Source organism: Pan troglodytes, chromosome 4 (genome assembly GCF_028858775.2).
Source record: "Pan troglodytes isolate AG18354 chromosome 4, NHGRI_mPanTro3-v2.0_pri, whole genome shotgun sequence".
Taxonomy (NCBI): domain Eukaryota; kingdom Metazoa; phylum Chordata; class Mammalia; order Primates; family Hominidae; genus Pan; species Pan troglodytes.
In genome coordinates, this window is record NC_072402.2 from 36,591,632 (window position 1) to 36,610,604 (window position 18,973).

Below are 18,973 nucleotides of genomic sequence, written 5' to 3' on the forward strand. Positions count from 1 at the left end.
ATTACAGGCATGAGCTACCGCGCCGGGACAGGGGATCGTTTAATCATCAATGAACTTCACGGAACTCACTTAGAGAAAGAAATTCCAAAGAAAAATCAGACTCTAAGATTCTAGGTTTGAAGTGTGTAGAAAGATGAGGTCTTCAGTTTCTTAAAGCCATGAAGCCTTTCCACTTTCAGGAATTTTAGCAATTAAATGAAGAAGGGGTTAAGTGCACACACTGTAGAGCCAGACTGACTGGTTTGAATTTTTGTTTCTACTACCTGCTTGCCATCTATATTAGTCCATCCTCATACTTCTATGAAGAAATACCTGAGACTGGGTAATTTATAAAGGAAAAAGGTTTACTTGACTCACAGTTCCACATGGCTGGGGAAGCCTCAGGAAACTTACAGTCGTGGCAGAAGGTACGTCTTCACAGGGCGGCAGGAGAGAGAATGAGAGCAAGCAGGGGAAATGCCAGACGCGTATAAAACCATCAGATCTCATGAGAGTCACTATCACAAGAACAGCATTGGGGAAACTGCCCCCCATGATTCAATTACCTCCACCGGCTTCCACCCTTGACACATGGGGATTACAATTCAAGGTGAGATTTGGATGGGGACACAGAGCCAAACCATATCACCATCTGATCTTGAGCAAAGTATTTAGCTTCTGCATGCAGGGCTGGGCACTGAGGTTTGTGCCTGTAATTCTAGCACTTTGGGAAGCCGAGGCATGAGGATCACTTGAGACCAGGAGTTTGAGACCAGCCTGGGTAACACAGTGAGATCCCATCTCAAAAAAAAAAAAAAAAAAAATTAGCTAGGTGTATTGGTGCATGCCTGTAGTCCTAGCTACTCGGGAGACTGGGGCTGGAGCTAAGGAGGTCAAAGCTGCAGTGAGCTATGATTATATCCAGAGCGAGACCCTGTCTCTTAAGGGGAAAAAAAACCTGTATGCCTCAGTTTTCTCATCTGTAAAAAGGAATGAATAAAAATACCTACATCATTCCACCATAGGGTTGTTGTGAAAAGTAAGTAAATTTAGGCAAAAGCACAGTGTATATAGTAATCACTATACAAACACTCACTGCTATTGTTGTTAATACTATTATCAGGCGATTATTGCCTAGTGTTTTATGGGGAATAAAAGATAATTTAATGCTAAACTTTTTGTCTGTTTTTTCTGTGTACTCATTCCTTATCTCCTTAACTAGGTTAACTAGATTATAAGACCCTAAGCGCTATTTGCACTTTGTGTCTTGTACATAAGTAACTAATATGTATTTACTTGAATAATTGACTTTTTCATTTTTACTTGGAGGATTTAAAGGACTTGAGAAATAGAAATAGTTCATTTCCATGAAGCTTTATTTAGTGAAGAATAATTTTGTCATATTTTGTAACTGATTTAGTGAAGTTTGACAGATACTAGATATTATAACCTGAGACTCTAGAGTGTTTATTTCTTTTCCCTTATTTGAACCTTGAATTCTCTGTAATCTGTTTTGTTTCTGGGCCCAAACCACAGATAACATGCCTCCTTTATTAGAAAGGAGGGTTAACAGAGGAAACAGAAAAAGATAACAATCCTCCTTTATTAGAAAGGAGGGTTAAATGTTGTATACAAAAAAAGGTCAACTGAATAGTCCCATGTCCAAGAAAAGAAACCATATGGAAGTGATTAAATAGATTTCATTTGCTAACTTAATTTTCACCAGATTAAAATACTTTGAGTTATTTTAAAGGAAGGAATTTTAGTGATTAACACATAATCCTCATGTGTTCTTCCCACTGAAGCAATATGAAATGTTGCTCTTGCATTTTTCCATTTCTGAATATACATTGCTGATTGTAATTATTAGAATCATAAATGACTTTGGAAAAGCTTTTTGTATTTTTTTAACAAAATCTATCTTCTGTAGCAGAGTTATATTTTCTATCACATTTTCCATTTTCTAATTACTTTTCTAAACTGATGCTATTAACTGCTGCAGTTCCTACAGGAGTGGTTGTTTTTTAAGTCAGCAATAGTGGTTTATTTGACTCAGCTAAACAAGTGTTTTCTCCATCTCACCCCCGACTTCTGCTCTTCATGATTGAGTTGGAAACCCCTTAGGTGCCCTGCCTAGAAAATGTGCACTTGTTCTCACTTAGTGCCTCTACTGTGCATATGAAGTTTGCTTTAAGGTTTTCTGATTATTCTACAGAGACCTCAGCATGGTCAAGGGCCAGGATCAGGGCACTGTGTGATCCATACATGAGGTAGTAATGACACTGCATTTCTACCTCTTTTCCTTAAAAGGACTAGAACTCCAGGGTTGAGAGACATATTTATTTTCAGAACTAAAATTTTTCTTTTAAATGCATTCTACTCAAAGAAGCTAAGAAATAAAGCTTTTTAAAAGTGTGGGATCATCTATCGTTTTAAGGTTTTCTTCATTAAAGAACAAGTAATACAGAGACAAGGAAAGGTTCAGAATGGAGATTAAAATAAAACTCATAAAAGCGGAAAGAAGTTAATTTGAAATAGTTAAAATGAGGGGGCTTAGTGACCAACTACCAGCACATTGGTCAGTTTTCTTAGATGCCTATAAAACCTGTTGTTGACTCACTTTTGAGTTATTAGGGTCACGTATAAAATGCCCTTGTCAGAAAACACAGAGATCCCAGTTCAGATGTGCCCCCTCAGGACCAGCAAATCTAAGGCAGTGCCTACCAGTCTTGATTTCTTGCGTTTCACTCTGTCACATCCTGGTCTTTACAGTACTTACTACTGTCTGAAATTACATTGGTCAGCTATTTATTTAATTGTATGTTTACTGACTCCTTTTATTCTAGACTGTAATTTCCAATTATATTGCCTCTCTTATTGTTGTAGCTCAAATTTTTAGAACTGTGCTTGGCATTTAAAAGGTACTCAATTAAAGTTGAATAAACGAATGATTCCTTACCATTTGTTGATAAATTCCTTCCTATTTAGTCTTTCATTTGATGACTTCATTTGATGCCATTCAAGTTAGAGCAGTTATTAGCCACATTTTACACATCCCAAATGACATGCTAAGAAAAGCAGTTTTTGAACTGAAGGGTAAGGAAACTGTATAAGTATGAATATGTAAATTTTGTCTGAGGTAAAAACACTTAATTGAGCATAAGGGCTCTCATATAACAGTGGACACATCTTCTGTCTGAGAGAAAGGAAGGGACCACTCTGTTTTACTGGTTTTTTTTTAGTAGGACAGGTGTCATGCATTCATTTTTATGACTTCTCCAATACCTGCATAGCTCTTAAATATTTACTTTTACACTGTTGTTCACATGGGAAACAAATTTAGTTTTGTTCAGAAAATGCTCACATGGTAAGCAAATTTAGTTCAGAAAATGCTTGATGTATCATTCCACATTTAAGAGTTCAGCAGATGACTGCTTATGGATTTGTTAACATCTATCTATTACTATTGGAATCACTTTCTAATCTTAAATTTGGAGTGCATTAGACTAAAGAAATGATTCCTCACTTTTATGGTATTAGCAGAGAGAATGAGTTAATATTTTATGATAATTGAAATTTATTATGGTGATCACCAAAGTTAATATTTAGTAACATGCTAAAATACTAGTTTTCTAAGAAATTATGTGTGAAACAAAAATGATAGCAATTCTCAATATCATGAATCTATACCACTTTATGAGAAAAGAAATGAGTATGCAGTTGACTCATGACACTGGTTTGAATTATGCAGGTTCACTTATACGTGGATCAAAAAATACAGTATTTGTAGGATGTGAAAACCAAGTATTAGAGAGTTGACCTCGTATATGCAGGTTCTGCAGTGCTGACTATGGGACTTGAGTATGCATAGGTTTTTAGTATACATAGGGGTCCTGGAACCAATCTCCCAAGTCTAGCAAGGAACACCTCTATATTTAGAGGTTTGTTTTTTCCTTGAGTAAAGGGAAAAAGTACTAAACGATTGCAAGTCTTTTCTGTATCATAATGTATTTCAGGTAAATCAGCTTGAAGAAAACTCAATTATGGATTTTAGAAAATCAGTGTCGGCCAGGCGCAGTGGCTCACGCCTGTAATCCCAGCACTTTGGGAGGCCGAGGCGGGCAGATCAGGAGATCGAGACCATCCTGGCTAACATGGTGAAACCGCGTCTCTACTAAAAAAAAGACAAAAAAGTTAGTAGGGCGTGGTAGTGGGCGCCTGTAGTCCCAGCTACTCAGGAGGCTGAGGCAGGAGAATGGCGTGAACCCGGGAGTTGGAGCTTGCAGTTAGCCGAGATCACGCCACTGCACTCCAGCCTGGGCGACAGAGCAAGACTCCATCTAAAAAAAAAAAAAAAAAAGAAAATCAGTGTCATATTTTCTATGCATATTTTCATTTTTGAAAGATTCTTTGGAGGGTGGTACCCTACTTTTAAATAAACCACTATTAAGGCCTACCTTCTTCTAGTGATTATCATCCAAAATTAATAAATATTGATTCTAAACATTCAAAAGGAAAAAACTGACCATATTAAAAACTCTTTGACACTTTTTGGATCATAGGTAAACTTATTTGAGTGTAAAATATTGAAATTTTTGATAGAGTGTCATCATATTTATATTTTAGTTAACATATTTCCACACTATCACTTATAATGTCAGAAACTATTTCTGTAACTATCTTTATGTATTTAACGTTGTGGCTTATTGATAATCTTAAGCTTTTATGTAACTGAATGGTCTTGTATTTAAATGCCTGTTTGCTGATTTTTTGCTGGTTGCTCATACTTGCTTTATTTTTTAGGCAATAATAAATAGTACCATCACCCCAAACATGACATTTACTAAAACATCTCAGAAGTTTGGCCAGTGGGCTGATAGCCGGGCAAACACCGTTTATGGATTGGGATTCTCCTCTGAGCATCATCTTTCGAAAGTGAGTTAAATCATAAAATTTGAATGAAAATCTTCATCTTCAAGTCGTATATCTTAAATATATAATACCAAATGGAGAGTATAAAATATAGGAGAAATTTATTTAATATTCTCGAAACAGCAGTAGTGACTTCAGAGCAAGAAGCAAGAGATCATTAGATTCTACTGTCACTTGGAAAATGTACACATTAAAAACAGTCACCATTGGTTGAGAAGGATGTATGTGGTTAATTGTCTGCGTGATAGGAATTAAAAGGTGGGGATTATCACTTCAGAATGGATTTTTGTCAGAGATTAGTACCCTCAATTGGAGATGGTCTACAAGATAGGCAGATACCAAGCTCTTTTGAATTGTGAAAACTCAAGCTGACAGTGATATAGATTTCAGCATTTTGATGTGACAGCAGGTACATATAAATTACTGTGTTTAGGGGAAATTGTGCTTTATCTGGATGTGGAATACTCCGAGCTCTGATGCAGTGCAGACTGAGATACTATAGACATCATGAGGAATTTTTAGATAATACTCACCATGTGACCAGAAAGGCCAATAAAATGCAAAGCATCACCAGGCTAAATATTGGAAATAAGACAGTTCTCCTGTCAATAAGCAAAAGCCATGTAATGTTTATACCAGCAGCACCTTGGGTTCTTGTGGATGTTACACAGAAAAGAATATATAAGAAAAAACAATCTCAGTATACTAAGTGATCAAAGAGAAAAGTAAAACTCACTTTTCTCTTCAGAGCTTGTGCCTGCCAGACCTAAAGATTTATTAAAACCTCTGTTTGAAGCATTCAGTTAAAAGAATAACCATATATTTTAAATACTTTACATATGATTTGGTATATGCAGGATCTGATACTGAAACTCAGGCTAGAGAGTTGAAATTATCCAAGTGCAGAGAAATCAGGCTCTTGTAGATATACACTGTTTATATTTACATTAAATTTTAAGCTGTTTTTCTTTACAGAAATTATTCTGTATTCAAATTCTTAAACTGGGTTCTTTTTAGAAATCTTACACTTTTATGAATATATATTGAATCTATTTTATTTTCTTCTAATTATAAACATTTCTTAACACTGTTTTCAAGTGTTTTTGTTATCTTTTGGATATGAATTATAGTTTAAATCTCAATTTTAAGGGTATTTTAACTTTCGCCTTGGTGATTATAAATCATTTTCTGTAGGATGATTAAAACAAATACTAAGGCCGGGCACAGTGGCTCATGCCTTTAATCCCAGCACTTTGAGAGGCCAAGGAGGGCAGATCATTTGAGGCCAGGAGTTCAAGACCGGCCTAGTCAACATGGCAAAACCCCGTTTCTACTAAAAATACAAAAAAATTAACTGGGTGTGGTGGCACACACCTGTAATCCCAGCTACTTGGGAGGCTGAGACATGAGAGTCATTTGAACCCAGGAGGCAGAGGCTGCAGTGAGCCAGGATTGCGACACTGCACTCTAGCCTGGGTGACAGAGCAAGACTCTGTCTCAAAAAACAACAACAAACAAATATTATCATTTTGGTTTCTCTTGTACACATCTTATTCTTTAAATGTATTTCTTGAACTGTGGTAAAATAAGAGTTTTACATTCAAAGTATCTCAGCATAACTAGGATACAGGTTTCCATTGAACATTGCCCTTCCATAAACAGTTCTGTTGAGAAATTATATGTTTATTCTAATACTTTTGCCATCATTCAGAACCTTTTTAGAACTTTGTGGGTTTTTTTAAAGTTGACTATTAAAGACTATAGCAAAAAAAAATCTATAAATATATCTTGCTGAATTTCTTAACTTGACAATACAAGAACTAAATCGTGGATTATTTTCTCAAACTTGCCTTAAATGCTTTTTGGGCTGAGTAATTTTGTCTGTAAATTAAGTTCTTCATTACATCTTTCAAGTTACTGAGCAGCTAGCTAATGTAGTAAAGGAATAGTTTATTAACTTCTGTCAGTTCTACTCTTTTCCCTTGTTTGAACTTTTCTCTGAGAATAGCTTTTTTTTTTTTAATTTTTTTTCTTCTTTAAAGTTAGCATATGCTTTTGACCAGCCTTACTGGTGGTACATCTAGTATTTGAGGGTAGGTTGAATATTGGGAAACAGCTCTTAAGCTCTTGGAGCCAATTCTAGCTTATATACTCACAGAACTTGGCTCCAAGAGCTTCAGATCAGTCTCTTCAGAATGTTTTGATCCAAAGCTGACAAAATCATAATTTATTTTTCAGGCTACCTTGTAGACTAATTTTGGTGTTTTGCAGACTGTAGGAGGCTCAAAGGCATTTATAATATTTTACATAAACAAAGCAAGTACATAAATATTCTAGCTTGTTTTATCAGTTAAAAGCCATGAGTAAGTCAAAACATTATAAGGGTTTGGAGAAGGCAATTCTAGACAAAGACATCTCAAAATAAGGGAAAGTACCATCGTTGAAAAAAAATGTGTGGTCTCTTAAGATTGAATGGTATGAGCAAAATTCCAGCTATGCTTGGATTGTTAGAGTGCTTACTAAGTTGTATTTTGTTATCATGGGAAATCTAAGCTGTCACTTTTTTATTTTGCTGAAAACTAAGGATATACAAATTAGCAATAGTGTAGATTTTTACGAAGTTGAGAAGGCTTTTAAAGATTAACTATTGTGGAATGTTAAATTAGTGTAAGAAAAACCTTGTATACTATTTCAGATTACATAAAGAGAAGTTTTGTTTTGATTTCATTTCCACCAATGTGAGTGAGACCCTTGTAGCTTTGTATTCAGATGTTGTACTGTTTGGAGATACTCTGTTCAATTGGAGAAGTATAGTAGCACAAATTCACTTTCCTCACATACACATTATAGGTAGAAGTGACAAGGTTTAAGGTAAGAAGGAAAAGTTGTGATAATGACGGCTTTAATTTTGACCCTCCTCCATCTCGCCAGGATTAGAGTATCACAGGCCTTTCCTTCCAAAATTTTTCTTCCCAAGATGGAAATGAAATCAGAGTTCGTTTATGAGGGTTTGAGAAAGGAACTATAATTTCATGTTTTAATTACCAACTCTAACAGATATTTTAAGTTGCATAGGGATTTGGGGTTTTTACATGTAGTTATTATGTAGTCTTAACTTATTCTCACTGATAATAGTGATAGACTAGCTTCCACTTCCAAAACATAAATAGATATTCTTTGTGGCCAGGATGTTTTATAGTTTCCTATGAGTTCCTAAGAATTAGCATTTCATGTAGAATAATTTTTGTTTTGAAATTGTTATCCATCTTAAAGACCATTGAGTATTATTCCTTTCTGCTGCTGTACATGAGCTATTTAGGAATCTTCGGAAATAAATTTTTAGTTATGTCAGTTAGTGAAAATAGTAAATATTACTATTTGTATTACTGAAAATGCATTGTGTATTAAGAGAGTTTATATTTTAGTAAAATTTAAAAGCATTTTCTAAATACTGTGATGTTTACAAGTGGATACTTGTGAAATTCAGTTTTCTCAATGATAAACATAGCACAGTACGCTTATGTTTACTGATTCTTTCCCCTACCTTGGTCTCAGTAAATTATTTCTGAACAACCAGGAGTCCTTTAGGTAAGCTAGCTGACTCTGAAGTCTAACTTAGCTATATCATGATGTTTTGAATAAGATTTGTCAAAATACTTCATAGTGCACAGACAAATGTTTGGAATTAGGTTTCATTTCCTGTCATTTTCATATTAGAAGCTATAATTGGTTTGGAGGCTATATTGCTTGTGTAGAGTCAGTTATTCAGAAAATGAATAACTTTACTAAGGTAAAAGTGGGCACTGTGACCTATTTTTATTTGGTTAATGTATGTAGTCTTTATACATTCAGTTTGCAGAAAAGTTTCAGGAATTTAAAGAAGCTGCTCGACTAGCAAAGGAAAAATCACAAGAGAAGATGGAACTTACCAGTACACCTTCACAGGTGGGTATATCATTTCTATTCTTAATTATGAACCTTTTTCATTTCAGATAGTATCCTTCATGCCAGAATTAAATCTCCAAAGTACACACAGAAATGCACCCTTTAGTGTGGTGGCTCACACCTGTAATCCCAGGACTTTGATAGGCTTAGGTGGGAGGATTACTTGAGCCCGGGATTTCAAGACTAGCCTGAGCAACATAGGGAGACCTCATCTCTACAAATTAAAAAAAAAAAAAAAAAAAAAATTAGCCAAGTGTGGTGGTGCAAGCCTGTGGTCTTAGCTACTTGGGAAGCTGAGGTAGGAGGATCACTTGACTGGGAGGTCGAGGCTGCAGTGAGCTATAATTGTGCCACTGTGCTCCAGCCTGGGCAACAGCAAGACCCTGTCTCAAAAAGAAAAAGAGAGAGAGAGAAATGCACCCTTTACTTAATTTGTACTGGTGGAAAAAGGTTTTTCTATATGCCAATGCCTACAAGAATATTTGTAATCAAAATTTCAGTTTAGTAATTCAATTCAAATTATTTAATGTGCTTGTAACTTAGCAAAAGTACATAAAGATCATGTGATAGTCAAATGTAACCACAAGGGGAGTCATAGGAAAAGTTCAGGAAAACAAGTTTATTATACTTGCTGGTCCTAGAAACAGGGAAAGTCTTAAGGTGGTCAAGAGACAGAAAGCAGGAGTGAGGGGAAAGCCGAGGTAGAGCTTTATTGGAATTTCCATTGGAAAGGTAAAGCAGGGGAGGGGAAATAGTTTAGGATTGGCTGGGTTGAATAATTTCAGGGGGCTCTAAACTGTAGGGGTGGTCCCTCATTGTCTGGTAACTGGCCCTGGGATGGATTAAGTTAGAGGAATATTGTCTCCTGGATCAGATGTATGGATCAGATGGAGGAGGTGTGGCTCTGGATTGGCTAGTTTGCATATCAGAGGCATGCTCTGGACTGGGCTCTTGCTGTCCTTAAGAATTAGCTAGCCCTAGAGGGGAGAAGCAGTCTCTTTGCAGCCAGAAAAATTTTTTTAAAAGATGTCAGAATGTCATAATATACATAAAGTTAAAATACATGCACGTGCGTGCACACACGCACAAACAATAGGGTTTGTTTTACATACTTTTATTATTTATTTATTTATTTTTGAGCTAGAGTCATGCTCTGTCACCCAGACCGGAGTGCAGTGGCACAATCTCGGGTCGCTGCAACCTCTGCCTCCCAGGTTCAAGTGATTCTCATGCCTCAGCCTCCCAAGTAGCTGGGATTATCGGCGTGCACCACCCCACCTGGCTAATTTTTGCATTTTATTAGTGGTGGTGTTTTATCATGTTGGCCAGGCTGGTCTCCCTGGCCTCAAGTGATCCGCCTGCCTTGGCCTCCCAAAATGCTGAGATTACAGGTGTTAGCCACAGCCCCAGCCTGTTTTACATACTTTTAAAGTATACTTAAATCTGACAGTTGGAACATCTTTATGCTTAGCACTGAGACAATGGTTATAGGTTTTACAAAACTATTACTTTTTCTTTTAACAAAGGACCTTTTACTTGTCCATCATAATCTTCCTTCAGTTGGAAGTTATATCTCCAAGTAAAGTTGATTAAATGGTTACATTTTGGTACTTTTATAATACAATGGTTTTACTGTATGATTAATATAGAATGCCACTATTTTCAGCTTTTTAATTGTAGGCTTTTCTAAAATTAATTTTTATTTTAATTGTATCCTACTAGTAGGATTCAGCTTTTGGCTGTTCTCCTCTGTAGTAATTGTTTCTGAACTGTACTCAGTAGCTTTTATGGAAAGGAAGAATCAGATGTTACAAATGTTTCTCTGGAATAATGTCAGTAGTAGCAGATTTACATGGAACTTTCTTGAAGAAAATAGGAATTGCCTTGGAATTTAATAACTAACCAAATGATTGGAACAGTTTAGAAAATTATTTATTCTTTATCTCCCTCTCCACTTCTGTCACCCAGCTCTATTTGGAAAACTACTGGTATAGAGAGTTGATTTTTTTTTTTTAATAAGAATAAAGGAGAGCTCTGTTAAATATGCTTAAAGTGCATATTCCCTTAGACTAAAGGTGTACTCTGAATTGAAGCCAAAGCTCCATTATACGTCTGTACATGCAATGACCTGGAATAACTTTGATGATCATTTGAAACTTCTTTTGAATCTGTCTTCTCTAAGTGCTGCGAAGGTGTAGTGATACTTTTAAACATAAAACCCCATTTAAAATTAAGTGGCAATACATATTGGGAGCTCTAGTTCCTCTGGTGAGTGATTCCAGTGTTATAAGAAGATCCAACAAACAGAACATTCAGTAAAAGAGTACTCAAAGGATTTTAATAAAAGTGTGATGGATTAAGCTTTGCCATTGTAATTAGTTCCCGTTTCTCTAATCGTAACTTCCATTTTAGTTGAATTGGTCATGAACCATTATAAGTTGCTGCTAACACCTTGTTCCTCTTTGGTGGAAGGAATGACTTTAAGCCTCTGCTTTGATTAAAGGAATATATAAAAGATGCTTATATTTGAAAAATACTATGAAATATAAAGAATAAGGAAATAAGTTCATCACTATTTGAGAGCCAAAATATATGGACCTTAATTTATCTTATCAAAACATTTGAAGCCTAATTGTCAATTTAATATACAGAAGCCAGAGAGAATCATTTTTTAAAAAGCATTTATCAGCCAGGCATGGTATGCACCTATAGTCCCAGCTACTCAGGAGGCTAAGGTGGGAGGACTGCTTGAGCCCAGGGGTTTGAGGCTGCAGTGAGCTACAATCATGTCACTGCACTGCAGCCTGCGTGACAATATCTAATGTGTCTGTTTTAGTTTGAATTGTATGACCATTGGCCATACCTACCCTACTTGATTCTCAGTGGTTTAACCCAATCTGCTGAATTAATGCTGCCTGAAGAATGTAACGTAACTCTGGAATTTAGCAAAAGAACGGTTAAGTGGGGTAATTGATAATAGGTTAAACACGAAAATCGATAGTAGTAGAAACTTGGTTGGTCATAGCTTTTGTTTTTATTTGAGGGAGGTGTAAGAGACTGGTTAAAAGTTTGAGTCAGACAAACCTAGATATAAATTACTTTTCCGTTGCCATGTAATACACTTGGTTGTTTAACACAAGTGTGTTTATACATTTATAACATGAGTATTACATTACTTATAGAATCATTGATCATCATCAATAAGTATGGTAACGACACAGTGTCAGGTCATGGTTAATAATGGGAGTTCTAGAATCTGAATTTGAAACTGGGCTCCAACCCTTAATAGTTTTCTGAGCTTAGGCAAGTCTCTGTTTTTCTTCCTCTATAAAATGAGAATGAGAACAATATGTCCTTAATAGGAATATTGTGAGAATTAAATGAGGATTAGAAAGTACTTAGCATATAGTACTAAATGCCTAATAAATGTTAACAACGGATGTGGTTGTAATGGGGAGGATGATGATGTAAGGCCTTAACATACTGTCTGGCACTAACAGTTATCTTTAAAAATTCAGATGCCTTAATTGTATATTTATACAATATGTATTTGAAAAATACTATGCGTCAGAATTCTGCATCAGAATTCCCTGAAAGTCTTGCTAAAACTCAGATCGGTGAGCTCCACTCCCAGACTGTCTGATTTAGTAGGTCTAAGATGGAACCCAAGGATCTGCATTTCTAACAAGTTTTCTAGGAGATGCTGAAGCTATTCCTATGTTAGATATTATATTATATTGTAGAATATTATATATGCCTAATTCAGTTGTAAGTATTATTTTAATTTTTTAGCCATTTACATTTTAGTCATTTCAAAGTATTTAGCCTGGCTTTCATTAAAATAACCACTCTAGTTTTGCATTCAAAATCAGTAGTTTACATAGTACTTAATTCAGTTTTATAATTATATAAATAGAATTGGCATAAACAGGTTTGGGACACATACAGCTGACTCTTGGTAAGCATTTGATGCAGCTGGTGGTTGCAAAATATTCAAGCAGAGTAACAATTAACCCACTAACCCTAAGCATCAATCAGCCAATATACTTTACATAGCGAAGGAAGAGCATAAATTAATCCAGAAAGTCAGATTATAAGAACTTCTGTGGTTGTCACAAAATGGATTTCAGAAATGGTGGCTCTGGATGGTGACCAACTATAGGAAAAATGTATGACTGAGGATATGAGGATCTTGTTTGAGAGCTCAACCTCATCTTCCTTTATGTATCGTTTTGCTGTCTTCTTTCCATTCTCACTGCCATGGGATCTCAAGACTATTAGCTCCTCCCCAGTTTTTCTGTCAGGCCCTCTGCTGAGAAAACAGTGGTGTTCTCATCTTTGTTTAAGTATAAAACTGGAATGGACTGAGTCTTCCCTGAATGTTTGTTAAATGGTAAAGAGAGGGCCTTGTTTTCCTTAAGCCAACAAGGTTGAAACTGTAATGGGAATTTAATTTCAGGTTTTATTGGCATGAAATGGAAGGTGGTAGTGGTATTTGGTATAGTGGGTCATGGCAGTGCTGCTGCGTACCTCCCCAGCCCATCCTTCCAATACACAGTAGGTCACTGAAACCACCCTAAAGGCTTGTCCTAGAGTGAGGGTCAAGGTCAACTTTTTTCCATGTGTTCTAGAATATTTCTCATTTTTTGGCTTTCATAGCCAAAATTTCAGTTGTGGGTTTTATTTTAATTTTCACTTAAGTTACCCACTTCACAAATGGGTAGGAAGAGAGAATTCTTAAGAAGCATTTCCTGAATCTCACATCTGTGCTCAGGTGCCTTTTTTATAATAGGTTGCATCTGTTAGTTTTGATTTCCTTGATACTCTCTCAGATTTGTTCTTCCAAAAATAAATTTTTTCTTCAGTGTTACTGTCCTTTTTCTTACTGTAGATTATTTGTTTTGGTGGGAGTTATAGGGAGAGTTTCTCAGAAAAAAAATGAGATGTAAGTGGTTTTATTTTCTCAAAGCAAGGATATAAAGTCAATAGAAAAGATTATTTGATGTGTTTTTATTTCATTTTATTTTTTGCTTTTTTTTTTTCATTTTTCTTATCAGCTTTGGGTACACACACACACACACACACACACCCCAAAAAAGAATAACTGAAGTAGGATGTTTAGGAAATTACACACAATTTAGATTAAAAAAGAAATAGATGCTTAGAATATGTTAAATAAAAAACATGTTTCAAGTACTATTTTTAGCATATGCAAAATTTCTGGAAGGTTTTGCAGAATTCTTTTGGCTACCTCTGCGGTAGTTGGAGGGAAAGAGGGTTTCATTTTCCTTTTGTGCCCTCATGTACTGTTGGAATTTTTTGTTGTTTCTCATCAGTAAATACTAATTTTATATTTTTAAAACTGACTTTAAAAATCCCAAGTTCTCGATTGGTTCAGAATAAAAAATTAAATTAAAAAAATAAAATACCATGCTTTGGGTGGGCTTTTTGTTTTTTACTTTAGGTATAATGACCTAAGATAACTATGCCTTTACTTAAATATAGCTAATATTCAAGTTTTCTGAAGAAAAACTTGCTGCTTTGAGATGTTGGAATTGCTACAACCTCTATCCCTTTCTTTCTCCCCTTCTTAACTTGCCCCTGGGAACAGTCTTTCTACTTTAGTAGCATTAACATTTGTAGCCTCCCCAAGTTCCATGCCTCAAACCCTACTCCCTCTTATATTACCCTCAAAGTGACCGGAGCATTTATCCCAGAAGATGGTAACAACCATGAGTCAAACTGCTACTGCTCTTCCTCTCTCTCTTTTGATCCTAATGTACTTTTGCACACTCTTGTCAACCAGTTCCAGCAAATCCCTGAGTTAATCCTTAATTGCTAACCCTAGTTATGCCCTTTAAGTTTAATAAGGTAATTTATTTTTATTTTTATTTTTTATTTTGAGATGGAGTCTCACTCTGTTGCCCAGGCTGGAGTGCAGTGATCTTGGCTCGCTGCAACCTCCACCTCCCAGGTCCAAGCGATTCTTCCACCTCAGCCTCCCGAATAGCTGGGACTATAGGCACCTGCCATCATGCCCAGCTAATTTTGTTTGTATTTTTGTAGAGATTGGGTTTCATGATGTCAGCCAGGCTGGTCTTGAACTCCTGACCTCAGGTGATCCGCCTGCCTTGGCCTCCCAAGGATTACAGGCATGAGGCACCACGTCCCGGCCGGTAACTTGTTTCTGTTATCATTTCTACTGAATTGAATCTTCACCAATTTAACTGTTTAGCAGGTTGCACATTCAACCTTTCATTATTTTAGTTTGGCTTGGCCTGTCTTGGAGAGAAATAAGCCTGATTTGTTAATACCAGAGATGATTATTTTATGATATCTTCCTGGCTGGTTAAATTTTTTCTGACTAATTAATATGGTCCATAACTGACCTAGAAGTAGTCACTTTGTGATTGCTATTCCCATTATTCACTTAATAGGATTTGACTTTGTTGTAAAACATTTTTATATTGTCACATTATACTGTAGATTTTATTCGTGCATTGACTGTCAGCTAAAGGAAACAGCTGATTTAGGAGAAAGATTTAATAAAAATGAAATTAAAGGTCAAAATTAGAAGTTTTACTGAAAACTGAAAAATAGTTAAGTGATAATGTGGAATTAAGAAAGTATCCTTTTGATCTTTAACAGCTTGTATAGTTTATAGCATTATGGAACCATTAGTTAAAATACTTAAATGTGAAATAAAATTCATACAGCAGTATAAAACCAGAAGTCTCAAAAACAAAAGTCTCACCACGTTAATATTTACATATTTTTTCTAGCACTTCATGTGTAACATTCTAAATGTGAAGGATATAAATATAACCCAGTTACTGTTTTACATTCTGATTTTTAAAAATTATATGCTACATTGCTCATATTTGTCTTATTTTTATTAGAGGAAATCTTGTATTTTTTTAAGTTGACAAATTATGATCATTCCTAACCACTCCCCTGTTGGACACTTATTTTTTTCTCCCAAATATAGACAGATATTTCAATTGTGACATTTTTTTGCCCAGGGATCATAAGAGGTCCACCAAGCTGCTCTTTAACAGTCTGGTTTTAGCACCTCCCCTAGTTAATAGGTCTATCAAATGACTCCTCATTCTGATTTCCATTATCAAATTTGGATAATCTGATGGTGGCAGACATAAGTGTCAGCTTGAGCTTCATTTTAAATTCAATTTATTTAAAATGACATAAATTTTAATGTTATTTAAATAAATTTACTTTGAAAGGAAAATCTTAATGAAAAGTAGAAATAAGACAGGAAATTTTGTAAAGAAAAGTAATTCCATTATGAGTACCAGACAAGATAAGTTGAAATGCACTAACATCATTATAGATAATAGGTTATAGAGGCATTTCTTCTTGCTTTTCTAAGTAGCTCTATAGGGATTGAAAAGTAGGGCAGATAAAACGTGTTGCAAATTTCATTCACCCCTTTGCCCTCCCCCTCTCCTCATCCACTTCTTCTCCTGTACCCCTTCCATTATCTACTTCTTCCACCAAAATCACATCTTCTTGCATTTTTGTGCATCTTTTCTTCTGAAGTATAGTAATTCTTTGAATATCTTTTATTCTGACCGATTAGTTAAATAAACCAAACATTTTTAAATTATTCGAAACTGTTTCTAAATTGTGTTATATTTCCATTTCTAAATTGTATGTTTCAAAGAGTTTTCTTGTGAGTAGCCCAGCTTCAAAAAACTTTTTCTCCTAGCTTGCCATGAATAAAAAATAAAAATTTCCATGTTTTATGTTTTTAAGTCTTTGACTCAAATTTCAGTTGAAATTTGGTTCATCAGTAAGCATACATCAAAGGCAGTTTTAACCTCAACATGATATTGTGTACTTTAACAAAAGTGTAACTATTTTTTATCCCCCACCCCTTTTTTTAAAGGAATCCGCAGGCGGGGATCTTCAGTCTCCTTTAACACCGGAAAGTATCAACGGGACAGATGATGAAAGAACACCTGATGTGACACAGAACTCAGAGCCAAGGGCTGAACCAACTCAGAATGCATTGCCATTTTCACATAGGTACAGATTCAATTCAGCAATTATGATTAAGTAACTGTGTAAATATGGAAATGTTTGGTTTCAGGAACCCTTGTAGTTACAAGCTTTGAGTGAAAATTCTAGGTTGACTTTGCCTTTTTTTTTTTTTTTTTTTACTGCTTCTGTTAACCTCAGAAATGAAATACACAAACTTTTTATTAATTTATAGTTTATAGTTGCATAGATGGACTGCAGTGAACATTTCCTTTATGTAGAAAAAGGAGCACTAGGCTAATTACAGTACAAATTGTTTTTCAGTGAAATAAAATCTTGTAAGTTGCTTCTACCTGTCTTTTAACATAGCCTCTAAAAGGCCTCCTTTATTAACCTGGTTTCTATTTTTGTGTATGTTCTTGAAGGTTATAAGTTGGAATTTTTTTTAAGTAGGCTTTCCACTCTGAAATTAAGCTTTATCATAGTCTTTGAGGTGATCTCACCACATGATTTCACAGAAGGAAACAGTGGGATAACTTTTAGCTTGGGTTTGTTAATGGCAGATTTATCTTTGCACACCAACTAACAGGAGATAAGTCTTCACTTGCTTTTGAATTTTAAAAGAATCTGTTTCTCTGAAAACATACTATTTATCCTAAATGTGTTCCAAACCAGTTACATTCATTATTGGCCATACTTTGTGTATTTAGGATGTAAGGAGGTCTGTGCAATTGCAATCTTGCAAATGTAAAACAAGTACCTATCAGTCATCTGTTTTAAAGTTAATTTTTTGTCCTTCTTTGGAAACTTTTCACTAGGTTAGTTTTAGTTAAAATTAGGAAAACATTTTCCTTCATTGAACATTTCTTTTGGGGACCAATTTTAAAAAAATCCTTTGGCATATTAAGCAAAATTGAAGTGAGATACTCTTCAACCCTCTTTCTCATGAGAATTTTTATTTCGATTGAAATTTGTTGAATATTAAGGGCATTGGATTAAATGCCCTTAGTAGAGGCTTAGTAGAGGCTAACATTGGGAGACCTCATTGTCAGGCTGAGGAAGAAGAAAAAATTAGTTAAGGTTTTTTAAGGAATGGCCAGGTGCAGTGGCATATGCCTGTAATCCCAGCACTTTGGGAAGCTGAGGTAGGAGGATCACCTGAGGACAGGAGTTCAAGATCAGCCTGGGCAACATAGTGAGACCCCTGTCTCTAAAAATATGTAAAAACTTAGGCCAGGCATGTTGGTGCACACACCTGTAGTCTTAGCTACTTGGGAGGCTGAGGCAGGAGGATCACTTGAGCCTGGGAATCCAAGGCTGCAGTGAGCTACGATTGTGCCACGGTGTTGCAGCCTGAGTGACAGAGTAAGACCTTGTCTATAAAAAACAAAAAAGGTTTGTTTAGCAATGAACATAGGAAAACTGTGAGGCTATTCTAATTTGTTGCTAACAGTGCTAATAATTTTACATAAAACAGTAGATATATTGTGGAGTTATAGATTTATTGTTGTGGTATAACGATATTTTCTGTTTATAGTGATAAAGATGACTGAACACATGAAAAATTTTAGTTGTTTCTATCTGAATAATACGTTTACATTACATGGTCTTTTAAAATATGCAGTTACAATTAAATAATCATATTAGTATGCAATTTAAAAAAATATTTTACTATGTTGAGGAAAGGAAAAATTTTCTTCCTATTAAATTATATTTAACATATCCATTTAATAAACAGACTTAAAACTTCACTGAACATAATTATATACTTGATTTCTTTGGCTAACACTTAAATTGAGCCATCTGTGTGGAATACTGTAGCATTTAGAAATAAGAAATTCTGTATTTAACATTTGTAAAAGCTATTTCTAGTTTATGCACCTAAAATTTTCTAAATGTCTACGATTTTGTTAATCCTTAGTATTTGGAGTTACTACCTGGAATTGGTCTTCTCTACGATTTTTCTCTGTTCTCAAGAGTCTAATAAGAGTTACTTTGACTTGAAGTACATAGCTGCTTTGACTACTGGAATTTATAGATGAGTCATGGAGATACTTGACAGAGTTCTGAATATAAAATTTAACAGGTCAATTTAAGTTTTTAATTATGTGAAAGGTAT

At 35.2% G+C, this 18,973-nt stretch overlaps 1 protein-coding gene across 6 annotated transcripts in view; it reads left to right on the forward strand.

Annotated features, from left to right (window-relative positions):
* HOMER1 (homer scaffold protein 1) overlaps positions 1 to 18,973 on the forward strand; it is a 142,500-nt gene that overhangs the window by 59,417 nt on the left and 64,110 nt on the right. For 4 of the 6 annotated variants that reach the window (XM_054684276.2, XM_016953092.4, XM_054684274.2 and 1 more), the window contains 3 exons: positions 4,783 to 4,914; positions 8,749 to 8,856; positions 16,763 to 16,902. In XM_054684276.2, the coding sequence (XP_054540251.1) occupies positions 4,813 to 4,914; positions 8,749 to 8,856; positions 16,763 to 16,902 (350 nt within the window). In that variant the 5' untranslated portion in view covers positions 4,783 to 4,812. The remainder of the gene's footprint in view (positions 1 to 4,782; positions 4,915 to 8,748; positions 8,857 to 16,762; positions 16,903 to 18,973) is intronic. The other 2 variants (XM_016953093.4, XM_054684275.2) reach the window with 1 other exon arrangement.